This window comes from Apis laboriosa, unplaced genomic scaffold, assembly GCF_014066325.1.
Source record: "Apis laboriosa isolate Shangri-la unplaced genomic scaffold, ASM1406632v1 scaffold43_cov150, whole genome shotgun sequence".
Taxonomy (NCBI): domain Eukaryota; kingdom Metazoa; phylum Arthropoda; class Insecta; order Hymenoptera; family Apidae; genus Apis; species Apis laboriosa.
Window position 1 is genome coordinate 2,059,472 of NW_025223292.1, and position 17,023 is coordinate 2,076,494.

Here is a 17,023-nt window from a genome sequence, read left to right on the forward strand (position 1 = left end):
GAACAAAATAAAAAACAAGAGGTCAGAATAAATTTTTCAACAATTACACATGCACATTGCACATTGATTGATCGCATGCAAATCAGAACGTGAATTATCATCAGGGAAGGAATAAGTGAAAGGAAAAACGTGACATAATACACGCTCGACTTAATGGGATCCCGTTTAATGCAGGATTTCGCAATCGAGCGAGGAATGTTCCGATATATCGAACGAGATGTTTTCTCTCCTATCGGGTTATCGGTGTCAATACTTATCGTTCGAGCAAATTGCTTAATCTTTCCAACTATTTAGAGCTAACGGATGCTTCTCGAAGCGACCTGAAAAAAATAGTGGTATAATTAGTTACGTCTATTATTGTCTTATCTAACCGACACTCATCCACTTAATCCATTTCACAAATATCATATTTACTTCGTGATATTATCTAAAATCCAACAATCTAGGCGGATCGAAGTTAAGATACTTGTTTTGATTCGTTTCTAAAATTAATCCCTTGCTCTTTCTTCTTTCATCTATTTACAACTTGATAGTTTCTTGAAAGTTTATGAAGAGATTATAGAGGAATAAGAATGGTTGTATTTTTAATTTCAGGAAGATGCATTCCTGGTATCTGGCAGTGCGACGGCCGACCAGATTGCGAGGATCATCGAGACGAGTACAATTGTGCCGAAAGTTGTGGGAACGACGAATACCTCTGCCCAACCGAGAAATGGTGTATACCATTGACGTGGCATTGCAACGGGGTCGACGAATGTGCGAAAGGAGAGGACGAAAATTTATGCGATTGCGGTCTCGATCAATTCAAGTGTCAAACAGGGGGATGCGTGCCTGAAAATCAAGTATGCGATGGAATAGAACACTGCCCCGATCATTCCGACGAGTGGGGCTGTTTGATGGCGAACGTGACTGTAGAGAAAAAGTTGACGGATGGACAGAAAGAGGATAACGCCGGGAGTGTTGGTGCTCAAGAATCGGATACTCCTTTACTGAAAGTAAGGTGCGTATAAAACATCGTTACATAAAAATTTAAAGATTAAAATTCTTAAATTCTAATAAAAATGACGATATCTCTGTCATTTAAAGTATTCTTATCATTTCTTTCGCATAATTCTATTGCGTCAAATCATATCTGTTCTTATCGATGTTTAATTAACTTCGAGAGAAATCTTATTAATTTCCTCCTCTATTTCCTAATTCTTCTGTTTATCATCATCTAAAAGTAATTAACATAAAATTCTACTTCGCAATTACGTTTCAAGGTTTAGATACAACGACTTCATTTCAGTGTCGTTCTCTTAATCACCTCATTAAACGTAGGAAAAAAATTTCTACAGAACGATTATTATCGTTAATTATATACCGAGAAAGATTAATTTCGCAAATAAACTTCTGCAACAAAAAAAAAAAAATAACTGGAACTTTTCTCTCTTTTCAGACAATACAACGGCGAATACCGTCTCGTTTGTTCCGATGGATGGAGCGAGGAATTCAGTACCTCTTATTGCCAATCTTTAGGATTCGCCGGTTCCGAGAGCACAGAGTTCCAAACGAGGGACAAAACTCAGAAGATTTTCAGATTAAAGGCGAATCCCAATCACCATGCGCCATTGGTCACGAATTTGGAGCAAGTCGAATTCTGCGTCTCTGACAAAGTCGTGCAAATCACTTGCCAAGAATTTTCTTGCGGATCCGATTACGGAGAAGGACCAACAGCGAGATTGGTTGGTGGAACTCCGGCCAGCGAAGGACAATGGTCCAGCGTGGCTTTGTTGAAGGAACCTAAACTCGGTGCTGCTTGCACGGCCAGCATATTGGGTCCTATGCACGTGCTTGCCAGTTATTCCTGCATCCACAGGTGAATATCGAGATCGATTGAAAAAATGAAAATTAATATTCAATCTTGAATGGATATGAATCTTTGAATGGAATTTGTAATCGATTAGTTGATGAGATATAATTCTCGAAACGATATTTTAAATCTTGAAGAAATTTTGAATATCGACAGATATATTTGTCTTTTTTTTTTCTTTTTCTTTTTTAGATATAAGCAGAGCAATGGATGGCAGCTTTTCACCGGCGAAAACCTGCTTAAAGCGCATCCTGTAAGGAATATCATTCCTTATCCTCAAGTGAAGTACAATCAATTCTTGTATAACAATGATATCGCATTGGTGGAATTAGAGAAGCCTTTAACTTTCTCGAGGAATGTCAGCGCCATCTGCCTTCCGAAACATCCTATACAGGTTTGTATTTTAGGAAAATATTTGATACCAAGAATATTTAGAAATATTAGCCAAGAAAATATGCGTGTGTTTACCTTTTAGCAATTCCAGCCGAGACAAATATGCGTGATGGCTGGATGGGGATTTTCTGTGAACGGTGAGATCGATTTACAGAAGTACCTCAACTTCCTGCCATTGCCAACGTACGATATCGAAGAATGCAATGCGACCACTCACTATGCAGGATTCATTACGAAGGACAACATATGCGCTGGATTCACTGATACGAATAAAGGACCTTGCTACGTAAGATTCTTGACTCTTTCCTGCAATTTTCTAATTCCATTTTTTAATCCTCCTATCGTCCTCATCGTTAAATCACAATTATGTGTATAAAGTTTAAGATAAATTTCACCTATATGATTTGTCTTTTATTTCAATTCTTATGCGATAAAATGAAATAATTTAAATTATAGTTATTTATCGACGAGTTAAGGAAAATAGAAAAAGAGTGATTAATCTATTCTATTATTCCTATTTTTCTTTTCTCTCTTTTATAGAACGACGAAGGAGCACCCCTAATGTGTGAATCTGGAGGAGGATCGGTCAGATGGGAAATTCAGGGTCTATTAAGTCATCACAGCAGATGTTCGAGAGGTCATCCGGCAATTTATTCCAGCGTGGAACCTGCATTATCTTGGTTGCGAAACTCCGTACCTGCTTTGCAAACGCAAAGCTAAAGCGCTATAACGTGATTTCGTTCTTTCCACGAGAATATGCGAACATTAGATGAATTTTTTCTTCTTTTTTTTTTTTTAATTCGTACGAATTGATCATAACGATACAATGAATGAACGAACGAATAAATTAAATGAGTCGATCGAAAAGGAACTGTTGAACGTATAAGTTCCTGTTAAAATTCATGAAACAAAAACAATGTACTTAATTTATATCCGTCTTTGTTTTTCACAATATGTTCCTATTTAAATGCGAAGAACGCGGATTTGATAGATAGCAATACGTAATCGCGGCCATAATTCGTTCTGCATCAGAAAAATATATCCTAAATGTTGAATGATTTTTTTTTTTTTTTAATATCTTTACGATAATTAATATTGTAATATTTTGTGGCAAGTTGTGCTCACAGAAAGTGAAAAGATAACGGAGATAACATAATTGGCGATACAAGATATTTACAATTAAGATTATTTGTAAATACTGTATAAAGTGACTGTTTAATATGCTTAACATTGTAAGAGACTTTTTTTTTACATGTTTAGGAAATTAGGTCTCTTAAGAATGCTGTTTTACAAGTATTCAAATATGTAAAACAATTTAACACATTCATTTATTCTGCTGAATACCCAACAAGTTTCGTGTAACAACTGTATCTAACAGATTTATGCTGACATACACTTTCTAGTTTACTATCTCAAAAAAATGTTAGCAGAGGTGTAGTATTACTGATTAGTGTAATGTCTGCGTGAATTGTTTATGTAAATCCAGTTATTAGATATTACAAAAAGTAGCAGTAAAATGAAAATATTTATTGGAAACAAGAGACCATTGAATAAATATATTTGATTATTCAATAATAAATAGTTTGTCTCAGAAATCGTAAAAAGAGATTTCTGAAATGAACAATAGAATAGGATAAAAAATAGATAGGAGATAAATGTATATAATATATGAGTATTTTAATAAAATACATTGTTATGAAGAGATACAATAATAAAATATGTTTATGTATGCATAGTCATTGATGAATGCATAAGTATTTTTATATGCTAAGATAAAAAATAAATGTATTTTAAATGAATTTTAAGCTTTCTTATTTTAAATATAAATAATTTTATTGTTATTTATACAATAAATAATTCTTTGTTATTTACACAATAAATCCTTAATCTAATTGTTTCTTGGGCATTGCTGCAATTTCAGCTGTTGTTACAATAGCATCTATAGTAATTAATGACTCAGAAATACTAGTTATTACATCATTATATTTGGAAAACACTTCATTTATATGATTATTTAATCCTTGAGTATCTTCGTATAATTTAAGATATGATAAATTCAAATCATTGAGTTTGTTTGTTAATTCTGGTACATTTTTTAGACGATCAGTCTCTAATACAGGTGTTAATTCTTGCACTTGTTTTAACATTTCATGATTTTGCTTTATTTCTGATGCCATTGCTAACAATAATTGAAGCTTGGCCTCTATAGGAATTTCTGAACTTTCAATTATTGGATCTAAATAAGTATTTAATTCTGGTAATCGCTTTATCATTAGATTTGCTTTTTCTCTTCCTGACATTGCAGAGGAAACCAATGTATTTACATGCAAGATATTATCTATCACAGGATTTTCCAATGTATTTTCTTTTTTCTTTGCAAGTCCATATATTTTTTTTTCCAATTCAATAACTCTATCTTCTAACAATTCAATAGCTGCCATTCTAAATATTTAAAAAACAGAATAATAAAATAATCATATATTTTTTCATTAATGTATTACTATTTAAGTATATAAATACATAATATATTGAGTTTGAAGAATTTGTAATATATACTTATCTTAATTATATAATTATATAATATGTTCAATGCATATATATATATATATATATATATATATATATATAATATTAAATATAATAATAATTAATAATAAAACGAATATTTATATGTTGTTAATAAATCAATAATGTAGTACAATTTTAAATAAATTAAAAAAATTTGTGATAAATATTATAACATTATACGACTTTACTTACTTGAGAAAATTTAAGAATTCCACTAAAATAACTTCAATTTACACCACAAATGTATATAAATGATAATATTTATACATATGACAGTAAATTTATAAAATTTGACAGATAAAATTAGGTTATAATAAGTATACGACTATGATCTGAAGTAATTCAATATATAACTGCTTTTGTTCGTATTGCAACTTACTTCAGAGTAATCAAAAAAGGCGCTAATATAAATGTATCGACAATTTTTAATTTTTACATATTTAAAACTTATTTTTCTCATAATTATAATGTTTAAACAAGAAAATATCGAATTTGTATCGAAATTTTCATAAGCAATATAAATAATAATTAAATTTTTATAAATTGAAACATGATTATTACGCATAATCTTCTATCATATTGCTTTTAAATTAATTCAAATAAGAATATTATTTGAATTAATGTTTCAAAAGTAAAAAATATGTACATTTTATTCCTCATTATAAATCAAAAGAGATAATTGTAATCATTATTGTTTTCAAAAATAATCTTTCATTGTATGCAACTATAAAACTTACCGAAATCCTGATGTAAAAGGACGAAATATTGCTTTAAATAGACGCACTATAGTACAACATAAATATGTATTTACGTATAGATGGTTACAGCTTTGTACACTTCTCGTAGTTCACACTTTAAAATAAATTCTTGATCTCCCCACTTCACTTTTAGAGAAACTGTTACAGACGAATACCAGACAATGTTCCGTAAGAGAACCGCGGGTGGGCGACTATACGACAAGGCGCATGGTAGGGATACAGTATCTGTCATGGCCGACGTTCACTGGGAGCGTAGTTTTGGTCAGACCGCATTAGTGAGCGGTACGCGGTGTGTTTAGTGGTAAGAAAAAACATGGGGTACGATAATGGGCAGACGGTCAAGCGAAGAAGGCGTTAGCGAACTCTCGGTCCTGATAAAGGACAATTTATGCGAGAGGTCCGCGACGATGGAATCACGAGCACGGAGGACTCGGTTACGTAGCGTTGTAGGGATATGTTTATTTCTCGCGCTCACGGGCATCATTTATCTCGGTTACTTCTGTCCCGATCACGTATGTGCTTTAACGAGCCGCGAGATCAAGGAGTCCGTAAGATTGTCCGAGGGTCTATCCGCTGGACCCGGCTCCGGTTTGTCTTCCGTCTCCGTCGAATTCGACAAAAATGGCCTGCTCTCGGTACATCCTGCTTTTAGATTGCAGAGTATTCAGGGAAGCCTTGGTTACGACGACGTGTTTACCAATGATACTTTCCAATTTGATATCAATGGTCACGATGTCATCGTTTTCTTGCATATTCAGAAGACTGGTAAGTAAAATTTGCGTTATTATTTAATTCAGATTTTTTTTTAGATATTCATACATCAATTTTGTTCTTTTATTATAAGTTATGAAAAATATCCAATAGGAATTTTTATCAAAATAAAATTTTAATTTGAAAAATATTTATTTTTTTTTTGTGTTTTGATATAAATTTTGTTTTCCATTATAATTTTATATTTATTTATATATAATTTTATATTAATTTATATATTAATTGAAATTCAATTCATTTGATCATTTATTTTTAATGAAAATATTGAAATGATATATAATAAATTATATAATATAATATATGAAATAATCTATAGAATTTTTGCATAAATATATTTTTTTATTTGATTGTTTCATATCTTGATTTCTTTGAATGAATACCAACCAATCCTATAACTTAATAAAAACAATGCAACATCCCTTCTGACCATTGTACAACTGAATCTTTGCATTATTCATCAGGCACTGTGAAACCTCCAAGCTCTATCTTAGAAGGAGAAAGAACAATTCAGGGATGTTGCTTTGTTTAATATGCTATGCATGCATATCTGTATTTCCTTTTTGTTTTCCACATGTATGCTTCCCATAAGATTTTCTTTATCAAGATGTATAATAGGATATGCATATCATAAATATTTGCTTAAACTTTCAATATAAATGTATAAGATAATGACATCACCAAGAAAAAATTAAAATTAATTAAAATTAAAATTTGAAAACAAATTTCTAATATATTAGAGAATATTTGTTAATTTTTAAAAATTTTTTTGTGTTACAGGAGGTACATTATTTGGAAAACATTTAGTTAGAGATCTAGATCTACAAAGACCATGTTCTTGTCAAAGAAGACGCAAGCGTTGTTTTTGTTTCCGTCCAAATCGTAATGAAAATTGGCTTTTTTCAAGATATTCCACTGGTTGGAAATGTGGTCTACATGCTGACTGGACAGAATTAACTAGTTGTGTTGATACTGAGTTAAATAAAATTGAAGGAGATGGAATAAAACGTAGATACTTTTATATAACTATAATAAGGGATCCTGTTGCACGATATTTATCTGAATTTAGACATGTACAAAGAGGTGCAACCTGGAGAGGAGCTCGTCATTGGTGTGGAGGAATTCAAGCAAATATACCACAATGTTATCCTGGGTCTAGTTGGCAAGGAGTTTCTTTAGAACAGGTAATATTATATCATAAATTTCATATTCAATAATATTTATATATATTCAATATTAAATAATTCAATTTAAAAATATCTTTGTATATTATATTTTCCATGAATCCATAACAATGATTTCTTTAATGAATAAAATATTATGTTATCTAAAAGGCTTTCATACATAGAAACACATTAAGATAAGTATTATTCCTTATCTTGAGGGTATTTGTCTTTTTCTTCTCTAAGATAGATATAATTTTTTTCCTTTGTATAGATATATTCTCTCCTATGAAAACAACATTTATTTAATTGATGTAACAATTTAAAATATAAATATATTTGTATTTATATTAAGTATTTTATATTGAAAAATAAATTTTATATTGAATATATTATATATATATATATCATATATATATATATATGAAATATGTATATATTAAAAAGTGAAGTGAAAAACATATAATGGTTATAAAACGAGATTTTGTTTAAAAATTAAATCTTTTTTCACAATATTATTTTTTATATAGTTTATGGCGTGTCCATATAATTTGGCAAGCAATCGTCAAACAAGAATGTTGGCTGATCTATCAATTGTTGGTTGTTACAATTCTACACTCAGCAGTTTGGAGAGAGATCGTCTCATGTTGGCTAGCGCTAAGCACAATTTGCAATTCATGCCTTTCTTCATGTTGACTGAATATCAAAAAGTAAGAATTAATTTTTTTTTATTGATAATTAAATGCATGTAAATATATGCAAGTTTTTATATTATGTGTTCATATGTTGCTTGCATTATTAATAATGCTCTCTATTTCATGGGTAAAAAATTATGGATTTATAATTTAAATTAATACACGTTGCGCATGTTCCATATACTTATGTATATATATTTTTAAGTTCTTAAAAAGTTTTTAAGTTGATCTCTAATCTTTAATAACTATTTTTTAATTGTGTATTGATTGCATTTATCATATTCTGGTATTGTATATTGTAGAGCTGTTTATAATTTTTTTATTTTAGCATTAATGTTATTAATTTTGTATGCTTCGATTTATTTATAAATTTTTATTCATCAATTTTTTCAAATTTTGAAAAAATTATTTTCTTCTAAGTTGCTTGATCCGTCTGAATTAACAAGACATTTTATGTTGTACCAAAGAATCATCTTGGAAAGTAGCTCTTAATGTAAATATTTGTCTTGCCCATCCGTACATACGAACGTTGAATATGCTTGTAAACATCCCATGCTTTTACTGTTTTAGTTATAAAGGCATTTTTTTCATTTTAATAAATATATTTTAAAAATAATATTTTTACATTATTATTATTATTTATTATTAATTGCATTTAATATATTCGTAACAAAAATGAAATTAAAAAATTGAAAAATAAAAAAAATTATTTGAATATTGATTGTAAAAGATGAAATAAATAAATTAATTTATATAAATTTATTTATTTATCTGATAATTTTATTTGAATATTATTCTTTAATATCATTAAATTTTCCTTTTACCAATTTAAAATATTCATAAATATTCACATATTTTTTTATATAAAATACTAATATGTTTGTAGAATGCATTCAAATAATTTTTTTATCTATTAGTATTAGGAAAAAATTGTTTGATATAAATTGTTATTTTTGAATCGTATAAAAATATGATTAAATTTATAATGCAAATTAATTAATGGAAATTCTTTGCCAAAAATATATGTTATCATAAAAAATGAATGCTGTTTTTGCTAACTTTCTTTTTAATAATAATTATAAACTTTAATAAATTTTAAACTTTTGTTGTTTTTTGTTATTTTTTTTAAATTTAGTTACGTGAATGCAATATATTTAAAAAAAATTTTTTGTAGCAGAATTTCATGTAAAAAATTTGTTCAATTTTAAATTTATTTTTATATACTTTTTTTTCTAATTTTTTTGCGAAATGTATTACATTATTAAAAGTTTTTACACACAGTTCGTTTATTTATTGTATTGTCATAAATGTATAAATTGTGCATAAATATTATAAAATTAAATTAAAATCGAATAGGTGGGACAATATTCCTTTGAAGAAACATTTGGAATGAGATTTGCCGTTGCATTTGAACAACATAACGCGACATTAAGCGCTGCCACAATGGCTACCCTAAGCGTGGAACAGTTAGATGCTGTGCGTAGATTGAATAGATTGGATCTGGAACTTTATGATTTCGCAAAGAATCTTGCGTTTCAAAGATTCAAACGACTTAAAGATCGCGATCCATACTTTGTACAACGATTTCAACACCTTGGGGAATTACCTTCTAGACAAAGTGCAACGGAATTCAATTGGGATTCTGTTATAGAAGATACTACAGATGTTGAATGATATGTAAGTATGTTAATGATAAATATTATTGATGCTTTGCATTCATAGCTAAGCAAATGAAATGTTGCTCTGAATCTGAGCATCTCAGGGAATCATCCTTGAAAGAAAAAATGTCTTTTACATAGAATTATTACATGCATTTGTTGCATGGAACTTACCAAAAGTGTTTATAGAAAATATTATGGATAAGACCAAAGAGAGCTCAGAGAGGATCTTGAAATAACCTTTAGATCCTCTTTCAATAGCTATATATAAAAAGATATATGTATAATTACACAATTTTTTTTTATGATTTTTAAAATATTCAAAATATTCAATTTTTAAAATTTTCTTTTTTTATAGAAAGTTCTTCCATTTAATGCAATTTTTGCTTAGAATGTCACGGTTAAGCTTAATCTTTGTTAAAGTTATTATATATAAATTTTGTATAGATATAATTTACAAACAGATTTTTTTAATCTATGTTAAAAGTCAATTCTAGAAAAAAATATTATAATTATTTCTTAAACGTATACTTACATTTTAGAAAAAACTAATGATGTTTTGCAAAAATATAAGTGTGTAGTATTTTATATGATATTCAATATTTTATATTTATTTGTTTCTCAAACGTGATAAAAATTAGTTTTATAATTAGTAACTAAAATTATTGATATGAATTATAAAGCATATTTTTTTTATTTAAATTTCTTGTTTTTATGATCATATGCATAATAATATATATTCAATTTACGAATATTCATATTTACGAATTTTAAGAATTTATAACAAAAAAGAATAAATTTCCTTTCGATGTATCGTGTATTGTAAATTTTATAATTATTTTATTGCAAATTATAAAATATTTAAAAAAATAATAAGTGTAGATTCTTGTATTTAGAAAAAATTTTTAATGAAATATTTCTTGCTTTAAAATTATATCAAAGGTTACAAATTAAATCGCAATTTATATTCCTAATTAACACGTGAAAGAGATAATAAAAGTGACATAATACATGTATAAAAATCTCTATTTATAGTGGGTTTTCAATGGAAGGATAAATATTACAAATTAATTTTGTAAATATATCTAAAAATCTATATTTTTTAATAGAATCATTTGCAATGTTATTTGAATGAAGTGGTATTAGGTTTAATAAAAGCGATCTATATAGTTTAAGTGATAAAATGTTCATGTGAATGTTGGAACGAATGGTCATTGGATAAATGTGTTTAATATTAAGCAGCCTGCAGATCTTGAAACATATTGCGATGCACATATATCGACTTAAGCGATGAGTTTAAATCAATGGTTTTCACGAGACTGAAATATTATTTTATCATTTTCAATATCATGTGAATCATTAACTTAAACCCATCGCTTGAATCGATCACAATATATTTCAATGTGTGTAAGAGCCTTTAGATACTGATTATTTAACAATCTAACTGCTCACAAGTATCATTTTTATTACATTTCTTTCGATAATTTTATTTTTTATTATAATGCACACACAAACATTGAAAGTATCAAATTTACATTTTAATGAATTTGTCGTAAAAAATTAATGAAATTTATTGATTGATTAAAAATGTAGATTACATTGAAAAGATTATATATTTAATATGTTGAAATCATACGTGCAATAAGACTCGATGGGTTACCATTATAAAATATTTTACATCATTCAGTCATAAAATAAATGTAATATATTCTTTATATATTAAATATATGTAACTAACTAACATTAAATCATTACAAAGCAAAATGCAAATGCTCTCTTTAGCTACGTATTCACTAATTACGTAAATGATCTATAAACTCTTTGATGATTGGTTGAAATATATGGCATACACGAACGTAAATATTCGCAAACGTTTATGACTGCCATACATCGAATTGAAATTCATTATTTTCTGCGTCCAATAGAAGCAAAGAAATATTAAAATAATATTAATTCTATTAATTAATTAATAATAGATGTTCTCGAATATATTCATATTATTCAATATTTATCTCGACAAATGTGGAATTTTAGCTAACATTTTAAGCGAATCATTATAAGTATATTTGTATATTAAATATAAATATTTATAATTTTTTAAGTCGTCGATGAATACGCGGCTTTTAACGAATATTATTGATCTTCTGTATGATTACCATACTTATATTGTAAGTTAAATTGTAAAATGAGTGCCATCAGTGATATAAAACAAATTGATCTGTTATCTTTAACTTTGCTATTACAAATGATTTATGTTAATTAGAAAAATATATCATTTTATTGTTCATAAATTTTAGGCTTCTTCTTTCTCAGTCTATATTAAATATATTTTTTAAGTTAACTTGTAATAGATTAACAATAGTATCAATTTGATTTTGTAATTATAATGTTTTTAAAATATTATTTGAAAATATACATAAAAATTAATTTGATATTATTACCATTTAAAAGTGAGCAATTTATGAACAATCTATATTTACAAATATATATAATATTAAGCATTATAATATTATTAACAATAATGATCATTTAAAAGTAATATTAAGGACCAAAGATTTAATAAGTTTTTATGAAAAGAGCAGAGAGCATATTACAAGCAATTGTAAAAAGAAAAATTTTTTATATGTTCTTAAATGAAGTGATCATTATAATTACATTAAGTCGAAAGATATACTTTATTATCTTTCCACTTAATATACTATAGGTACAATAATAATATATTATAGGTATAATATTAAACTTGGATGAAACACAAACAATCTTTTAAGCAATTGATGCACAGAAACAGATTTAGCAATATATCGCTATTTTCGCGTACTTGCCTTTATTATATGTTAAGATTTCCAAACAATTCAGAAATGATCGAACTTAAATCACACAGGGTGTGCAGTATTTTAAAATTAACATATTTAGAATCATTGTCTACTATTTTATTAATTTTTTTAGTTTCAATAATTACATATACTTATCTCTGCCATTTTTTATCATACATATTGAAATGTTTCTCATTACATATGCAATGGAATGCTTGTGACTATTTGTAAACATTTGAGATTGATAGTTACTTAAGTATTTACATTGTGAGCATTGTAAAAAATGAGCACATATTCATTGGATTAGTGTGAATGAAAGCCTAGCTTTAATATATAATATGAAATTTTTAGCATGAAATTAAGTTGTAACAAAAATAATAATGAAAAAATAATAATGAAAACAAAAAGCCATGACAGTAGCCTAATAAAGTAAAGTATAGGCCTAAGCCAATGGTACCTTATGTAAGCCAGTGTACATACCATACCATTAAATCATTAAAGAACAATAAATTGTTGTGTATACAATATTATATACAATCTTATACAGACATATATATATAAATATATATATTATATAAAAATATTATATGTAAGTTGTACACATATTTAAAATTATGTTATTTGATTATTAAACAATTATATAAAAGAAATATGGTTGTTTTACAATATACCAAATTAAAATAAAAATTAATTCATGTTACATATATTACTATTATATTGTAAGCATTATTTTTGTAAACATTATTTTAAAAATGCAATTGAAAAGAATGATGTAGGCAAGATATAAATTAAAATGTTTATTTTGCAATCGTTAATTAAATATATTTGTACATTATTATTAAGAGAAATATTTTTTATTCATAAAATTATGTTTTACGAATTTCTTTCTAAATTAGAACAATTTTTGATTTCATATTTTATGTTAGAGAAATATAGGATGGACATAAAATGCTTTCAGTGTCAAGAAATAAAAAGATTACTTATGTAATAATATTTTTTGCTAGAGTAATGATTGCTCCAACATGATTTTTTCAAAACCTGTAGGTGGAGGATGAATAAAATTATCCAAAATTAAGTCTAGAATGGCCCCATCATCCACTATAAAAAAAAATTATTTCTTATTTAAAATATTAATTATTAAAATATTAAATTTCTTTTTTTTTTTACAATTACAATATTACCATAAAGTACTGGATAAACAGTTCCTTTTATGCCCATTACAGGAGCACCTATTGGTTTTCCATTTAAATAGAAATTAAGTTCTATGTGATCATAAGATACGCTCTGATAAATAAAAAATAATTAGTTTTTAAATTAAAAATGCTTTATAATTATTATAATTATACTTACTATAATATCTCCTTCTTGAACTGAACTTTGAATCTTATGTATTTCCTGTTGATTATGCCTTATAATAGAATCATAATTAAGAGCCCAACTTTCTTTGTCATTTCCTCCAATAGTAATATTGAGATCTGTGGATCTTGTAGCTAATCCAATAGCCCATATACCACCTTGTTGTATTTTTACTTCAAAATAACTTTTGTTTTGGACAAGAGGAGCATTTGTTAAGGCACCACCACGACCACATACTCTTAGACCATTTTTTACTATCACAACTTCATGTCCTGCACCAATTTAATATTTTTCTTATTTACTGTTTTTGTAGTTTTCGAAAAATTTTTTAACATTAATATAAAATATATAAAAATAAAGTTAACATTAATAAATCATTAGAAATACTAAATGTACACTTTATCTTTAGGAATGCGAACATACATTATATGTAAATGTGACGATACGATTAACACAATTTAAATAATATAAAGTTAAAGTTATTTCAAGATTAAAATTAAAAATTACCCATATAAGACGTGTCTAAAGATATAGGATTTGGTTCTCTTTTCGGTGTTTGAGTTGCGGCAAAGCCAAGGCCGTCAAAACAATTTCTCAAACAGCAAAACATCATCTTTGTTCCCCTTTCTTTATAGTTTGTTTAGATTAACGATTGTAGCATTGTGACACTGTTAGGAGAAAATTTTTTTTCTCCCGTAAAATGAAACGAATAACTCACGATATTTACTTCGATTACATCGAGAATATTAAACACCATGCAATATTTGGGTATGATAGTAAGTTAGTATTGTGCGTATTTCAACGCAGAGATTGAACTTTGAGGTTTCCGTGTGTAGGTAGATTATACGTACATGACAGAAAATGGCTTCCTTTCAAATTTGTGCAATCAATATTAAATTCTTATTTACTTTATATAGGTATGTTGCATTTTTGTTAAAAAAATTTAATATTATTATTAATTTTTAAAAAATTTTAAATATTTGTATAATTTAAACTGGAAACTTTAATATATTACGCGTATGAAATTTAAGGTTATGTTTTTCATTTAAAAATACGTAAATACGTAAAAAAGATTTTATTAAAATTAATAAGACAAGTAATAAGATAAACTTTTAATATTAAATGTGAAATAAAATAAACTAATATTCATATTTTGAACGTATAAAAAATGAAAAAATAAATATATTTAGCAGGAAAAAAAAGTGAAACTGGTATTTAGTACCAAAGTGGTATTTATTTGTTTATTTTATACAATAATAATTTTTTATATCCGACTGGGATACAACATCTGTAACAAAATAATGAAACATTGGCAAATTCATTTACATGTTACATGTAAGTAATCAAATTATTAAACTTACAATCCTGATACGATGACCCATAGCTTTAGCTGGTAGATTTTTCTTAAATTTAGCACGTACAGAACCACTAGTTCCATGTGGCCGGGTTACTTTACCCCAAATAGCTCTAACTTTTGTTTTCCTGCTTTTCTTTCCAGGAACAGGTGTTTTATTTTTTGCCTGTAAATCATTAATATATTATGACCATAATAATATTTAATTTATATTATTTAATATTGTACTACAATATTAAATTCAAATAAAATAATTTAAGGAAAACAATGAAAGTTACCTTATATACATAAACACATCGTTTTCCTACATAAAAATTTGAATCCTGTTTATCTCTAGCTCCTTCAACTTTAAGAAGTGCTGTGTGTTCATGTTGATTACGCAATCCACGTTTATAACCAGTAAAAATGGCTTTAGCATAAAGACGTCCGTGTCTTTTAAAAGGCCTCTTTTTTAAAGGAGGAGGTTCTACTGGCTTCTCTTTCGGTTTCTTAGTTGCTTTCGTTTTAGACTTTGGTTCAGCAGGTGTGTCTGCCATTTCTAATAGAAAAAAAATACGAACTTTATAAAGTATAAAATTATATTACGACGAAAATTTTATTGCTTAAAAAATCAAGTTTTAATTGTAATGAGCAATAACGATATATATTAAATAAATTCTAGAATTAATACGATGTTTTAGGTTATGATAAAGTAATGTTCGAATTGTAGACAAAAAACAAAACAAAATTTCACTTTAACGTCAAACTGAAATGTGTTTAATACAAGTTTTTTTTAAAAAGATTTTCAGAAAACAATTTAATATTAAAGTATTAATATATTATAACAAAATACACGCGTTTGTTGTTATACGGCTGAAAATGCCATGCAAAGATAGATTCTCTAAATCCATTGAGATCGATAAAAAATATATCAAATATGACAATGAGAATTATTACATGATATCACAAAACAATTAATAACAACTTATAACTATTATTAATCTGTCAATTTAATTAATTTAACATATTTTAAATAATAAATATGAGAATCTGACACTAGAAAACGTACCGGATGTATATCACGAACTAAAAGAAACAGGAAACTGTAGCCCTCTTACGACAAAAATATAAAATAATTTGAATGATAATGTAGTATGTGATATTATCAATGGAATAATATTTTTGTTCGTAAATATTTTGAAAATCTAATAGATGTCACTACATGTTCCATTTTTGTATTTCAAAATTATTTTTCAAAAAAATTTGAATAATATCAAACTTTATATTATATTTTAATTATATATTTAATAATTGCATGTAATCACATAATTTTAATAATTTTAATAATTAAAATTTTAATAATGGAAATTATAATTTAGAATTTATATAATTTATATTCAGAATGATAATTTAAATTGCATACGTAAAAGTTTTATTCGAAAAATTTGATGAAATAGATATACGAAACTTTCAACATTCATCAATTATAATTACAATTATATTTGTTATTTTATAAAAATAGATCAATATATATATATATAATACATATATTAAAATTAAAAATGATAATCTAATTTTTTAGAATTAATCATAGCATTTCAACTAAAATTTTTATATAAAACGTTTCATTTAAAAATAAATTTTCAAATATCTCATTTTCTTTCTT

General features: G+C 26.7%; 5 protein-coding genes across 7 annotated transcripts in view; 2 read left to right on the top strand and 3 right to left on the bottom strand.

Moving 5' to 3' along the window:
- LOC122716221 overlaps positions 1–4,044 on the top strand; it is a 70,001-nt gene extending 65,957 nt beyond the window's left edge. For all 3 annotated transcript variants that reach the window (XM_043939102.1, XM_043939104.1, XM_043939103.1), the window contains 5 exons: positions 595–1,000; positions 1,439–1,858; positions 2,045–2,246; positions 2,328–2,531; positions 2,786–4,044. In XM_043939102.1, the coding sequence (XP_043795037.1) occupies positions 595–1,000; positions 1,439–1,858; positions 2,045–2,246; positions 2,328–2,531; positions 2,786–2,965 (1,412 nt within the window). In that variant the 3' untranslated portion in view covers positions 2,966–4,044. The remainder of the gene's footprint in view (positions 1–594; positions 1,001–1,438; positions 1,859–2,044; positions 2,247–2,327; positions 2,532–2,785) is intronic.
- Positions 4,045–4,056: 12 nt separating this feature from the next.
- LOC122716222 lies at positions 4,057–5,128 on the bottom strand. Its single transcript, XM_043939105.1, has 2 exons — positions 5,006–5,128; positions 4,057–4,687 (listed from the first exon to the last, which is right to left on the bottom strand). The coding sequence occupies exon 2, from the start codon at positions 4,684–4,686 to the stop codon at positions 4,129–4,131; it is 558 nt and encodes a 185-aa protein (XP_043795040.1). The 5' UTR covers position 4,687; positions 5,006–5,128; the 3' UTR covers positions 4,057–4,128.
- Positions 5,129–5,819: 691 nt separating this feature from the next.
- LOC122716274 (heparan-sulfate 6-O-sulfotransferase 1-B) lies at positions 5,820–10,346 on the top strand. Its single transcript, XM_043939190.1, has 4 exons — positions 5,820–6,336; positions 7,120–7,523; positions 8,033–8,212; positions 9,554–10,346. Exons 1-4 carry the CDS (start codon positions 5,898–5,900, stop codon positions 9,869–9,871), a joined length of 1,341 nt encoding a protein of 446 aa, XP_043795125.1. The 5' UTR covers positions 5,820–5,897; the 3' UTR covers positions 9,872–10,346.
- Positions 10,347–13,503: 3,157 nt separating this feature from the next.
- On the bottom strand, positions 13,504–14,819 carry LOC122716234 (SPRY domain-containing protein 7). Its single transcript, XM_043939124.1, has 4 exons — positions 14,532–14,819; positions 14,019–14,296; positions 13,850–13,952; positions 13,504–13,766 (listed from the first exon to the last, which is right to left on the bottom strand). The coding sequence occupies exons 1-4, from the start codon at positions 14,635–14,637 to the stop codon at positions 13,669–13,671; spliced, it is 585 nt and encodes a 194-aa protein (XP_043795059.1). The 5' UTR covers positions 14,638–14,819; the 3' UTR covers positions 13,504–13,668.
- A 454-nt stretch (positions 14,820–15,273) lies between these two features.
- Positions 15,274–16,333, bottom strand: LOC122716235 (60S ribosomal protein L35a). Its single transcript, XM_043939125.1, has 4 exons — positions 16,315–16,333; positions 15,657–15,916; positions 15,386–15,544; positions 15,274–15,312 (listed from the first exon to the last, which is right to left on the bottom strand). The coding sequence occupies exons 2-4, from the start codon at positions 15,912–15,914 to the stop codon at positions 15,289–15,291; spliced, it is 441 nt and encodes a 146-aa protein (XP_043795060.1). The 5' UTR covers positions 15,915–15,916; positions 16,315–16,333; the 3' UTR covers positions 15,274–15,288.
- Between the last annotated feature and the right edge of the window lie 690 nt (positions 16,334–17,023).

Coding starts and splice junctions, on each gene's coding strand:
- LOC122716222 (XM_043939105.1), bottom strand. CDS start 4,686: ATGGCAGCTATTGAATTGTTAGAAGATAGAGTTATTGAATTGGAAAAA.
- LOC122716274 (XM_043939190.1), top strand. CDS start 5,898: ATGGGCAGACGGTCAAGCGAAGAAGGCGTTAGCGAACTCTCGGTCCTG. Junction 6,337..7,119: donor CTTGCATATTCAGAAGACTG/GTAAGTAAAATT, acceptor TTTGTGTTACAG/GAGGTACATTATTTGGAAAA. Junction 8,213..9,553: donor TGTTGACTGAATATCAAAAA/GTAAGAATTAAT, acceptor AAAATCGAATAG/GTGGGACAATATTCCTTTGA.
- LOC122716234 (XM_043939124.1), bottom strand. CDS start 14,637: ATGATGTTTTGCTGTTTGAGAAATTGTTTTGACGGCCTTGGCTTTGCC. Junction 14,297..14,531: donor TTTAGACACGTCTTATATGG/GTAATTTTTAAT, acceptor AAATTGGTGCAG/GACATGAAGTTGTGATAGTA. Junction 13,767..13,849: donor TGTTTATCCAGTACTTTATG/GTAATATTGTAA, acceptor TTTTTTTTATAG/TGGATGATGGGGCCATTCTA.
- LOC122716235 (XM_043939125.1), bottom strand. CDS start 15,914: ATGGCAGACACACCTGCTGAACCAAAGTCTAAAACGAAAGCAACTAAG. Junction 15,545..15,656: donor GATGTGTTTATGTATATAAG/GTAACTTTCATT, acceptor AATGATTTACAG/GCAAAAAATAAAACACCTGT. Junction 15,313..15,385: donor TGGGTCATCGTATCAGGATT/GTAAGTTTAATA, acceptor ATTTTGTTACAG/ATGTTGTATCCCAGTCGGAT.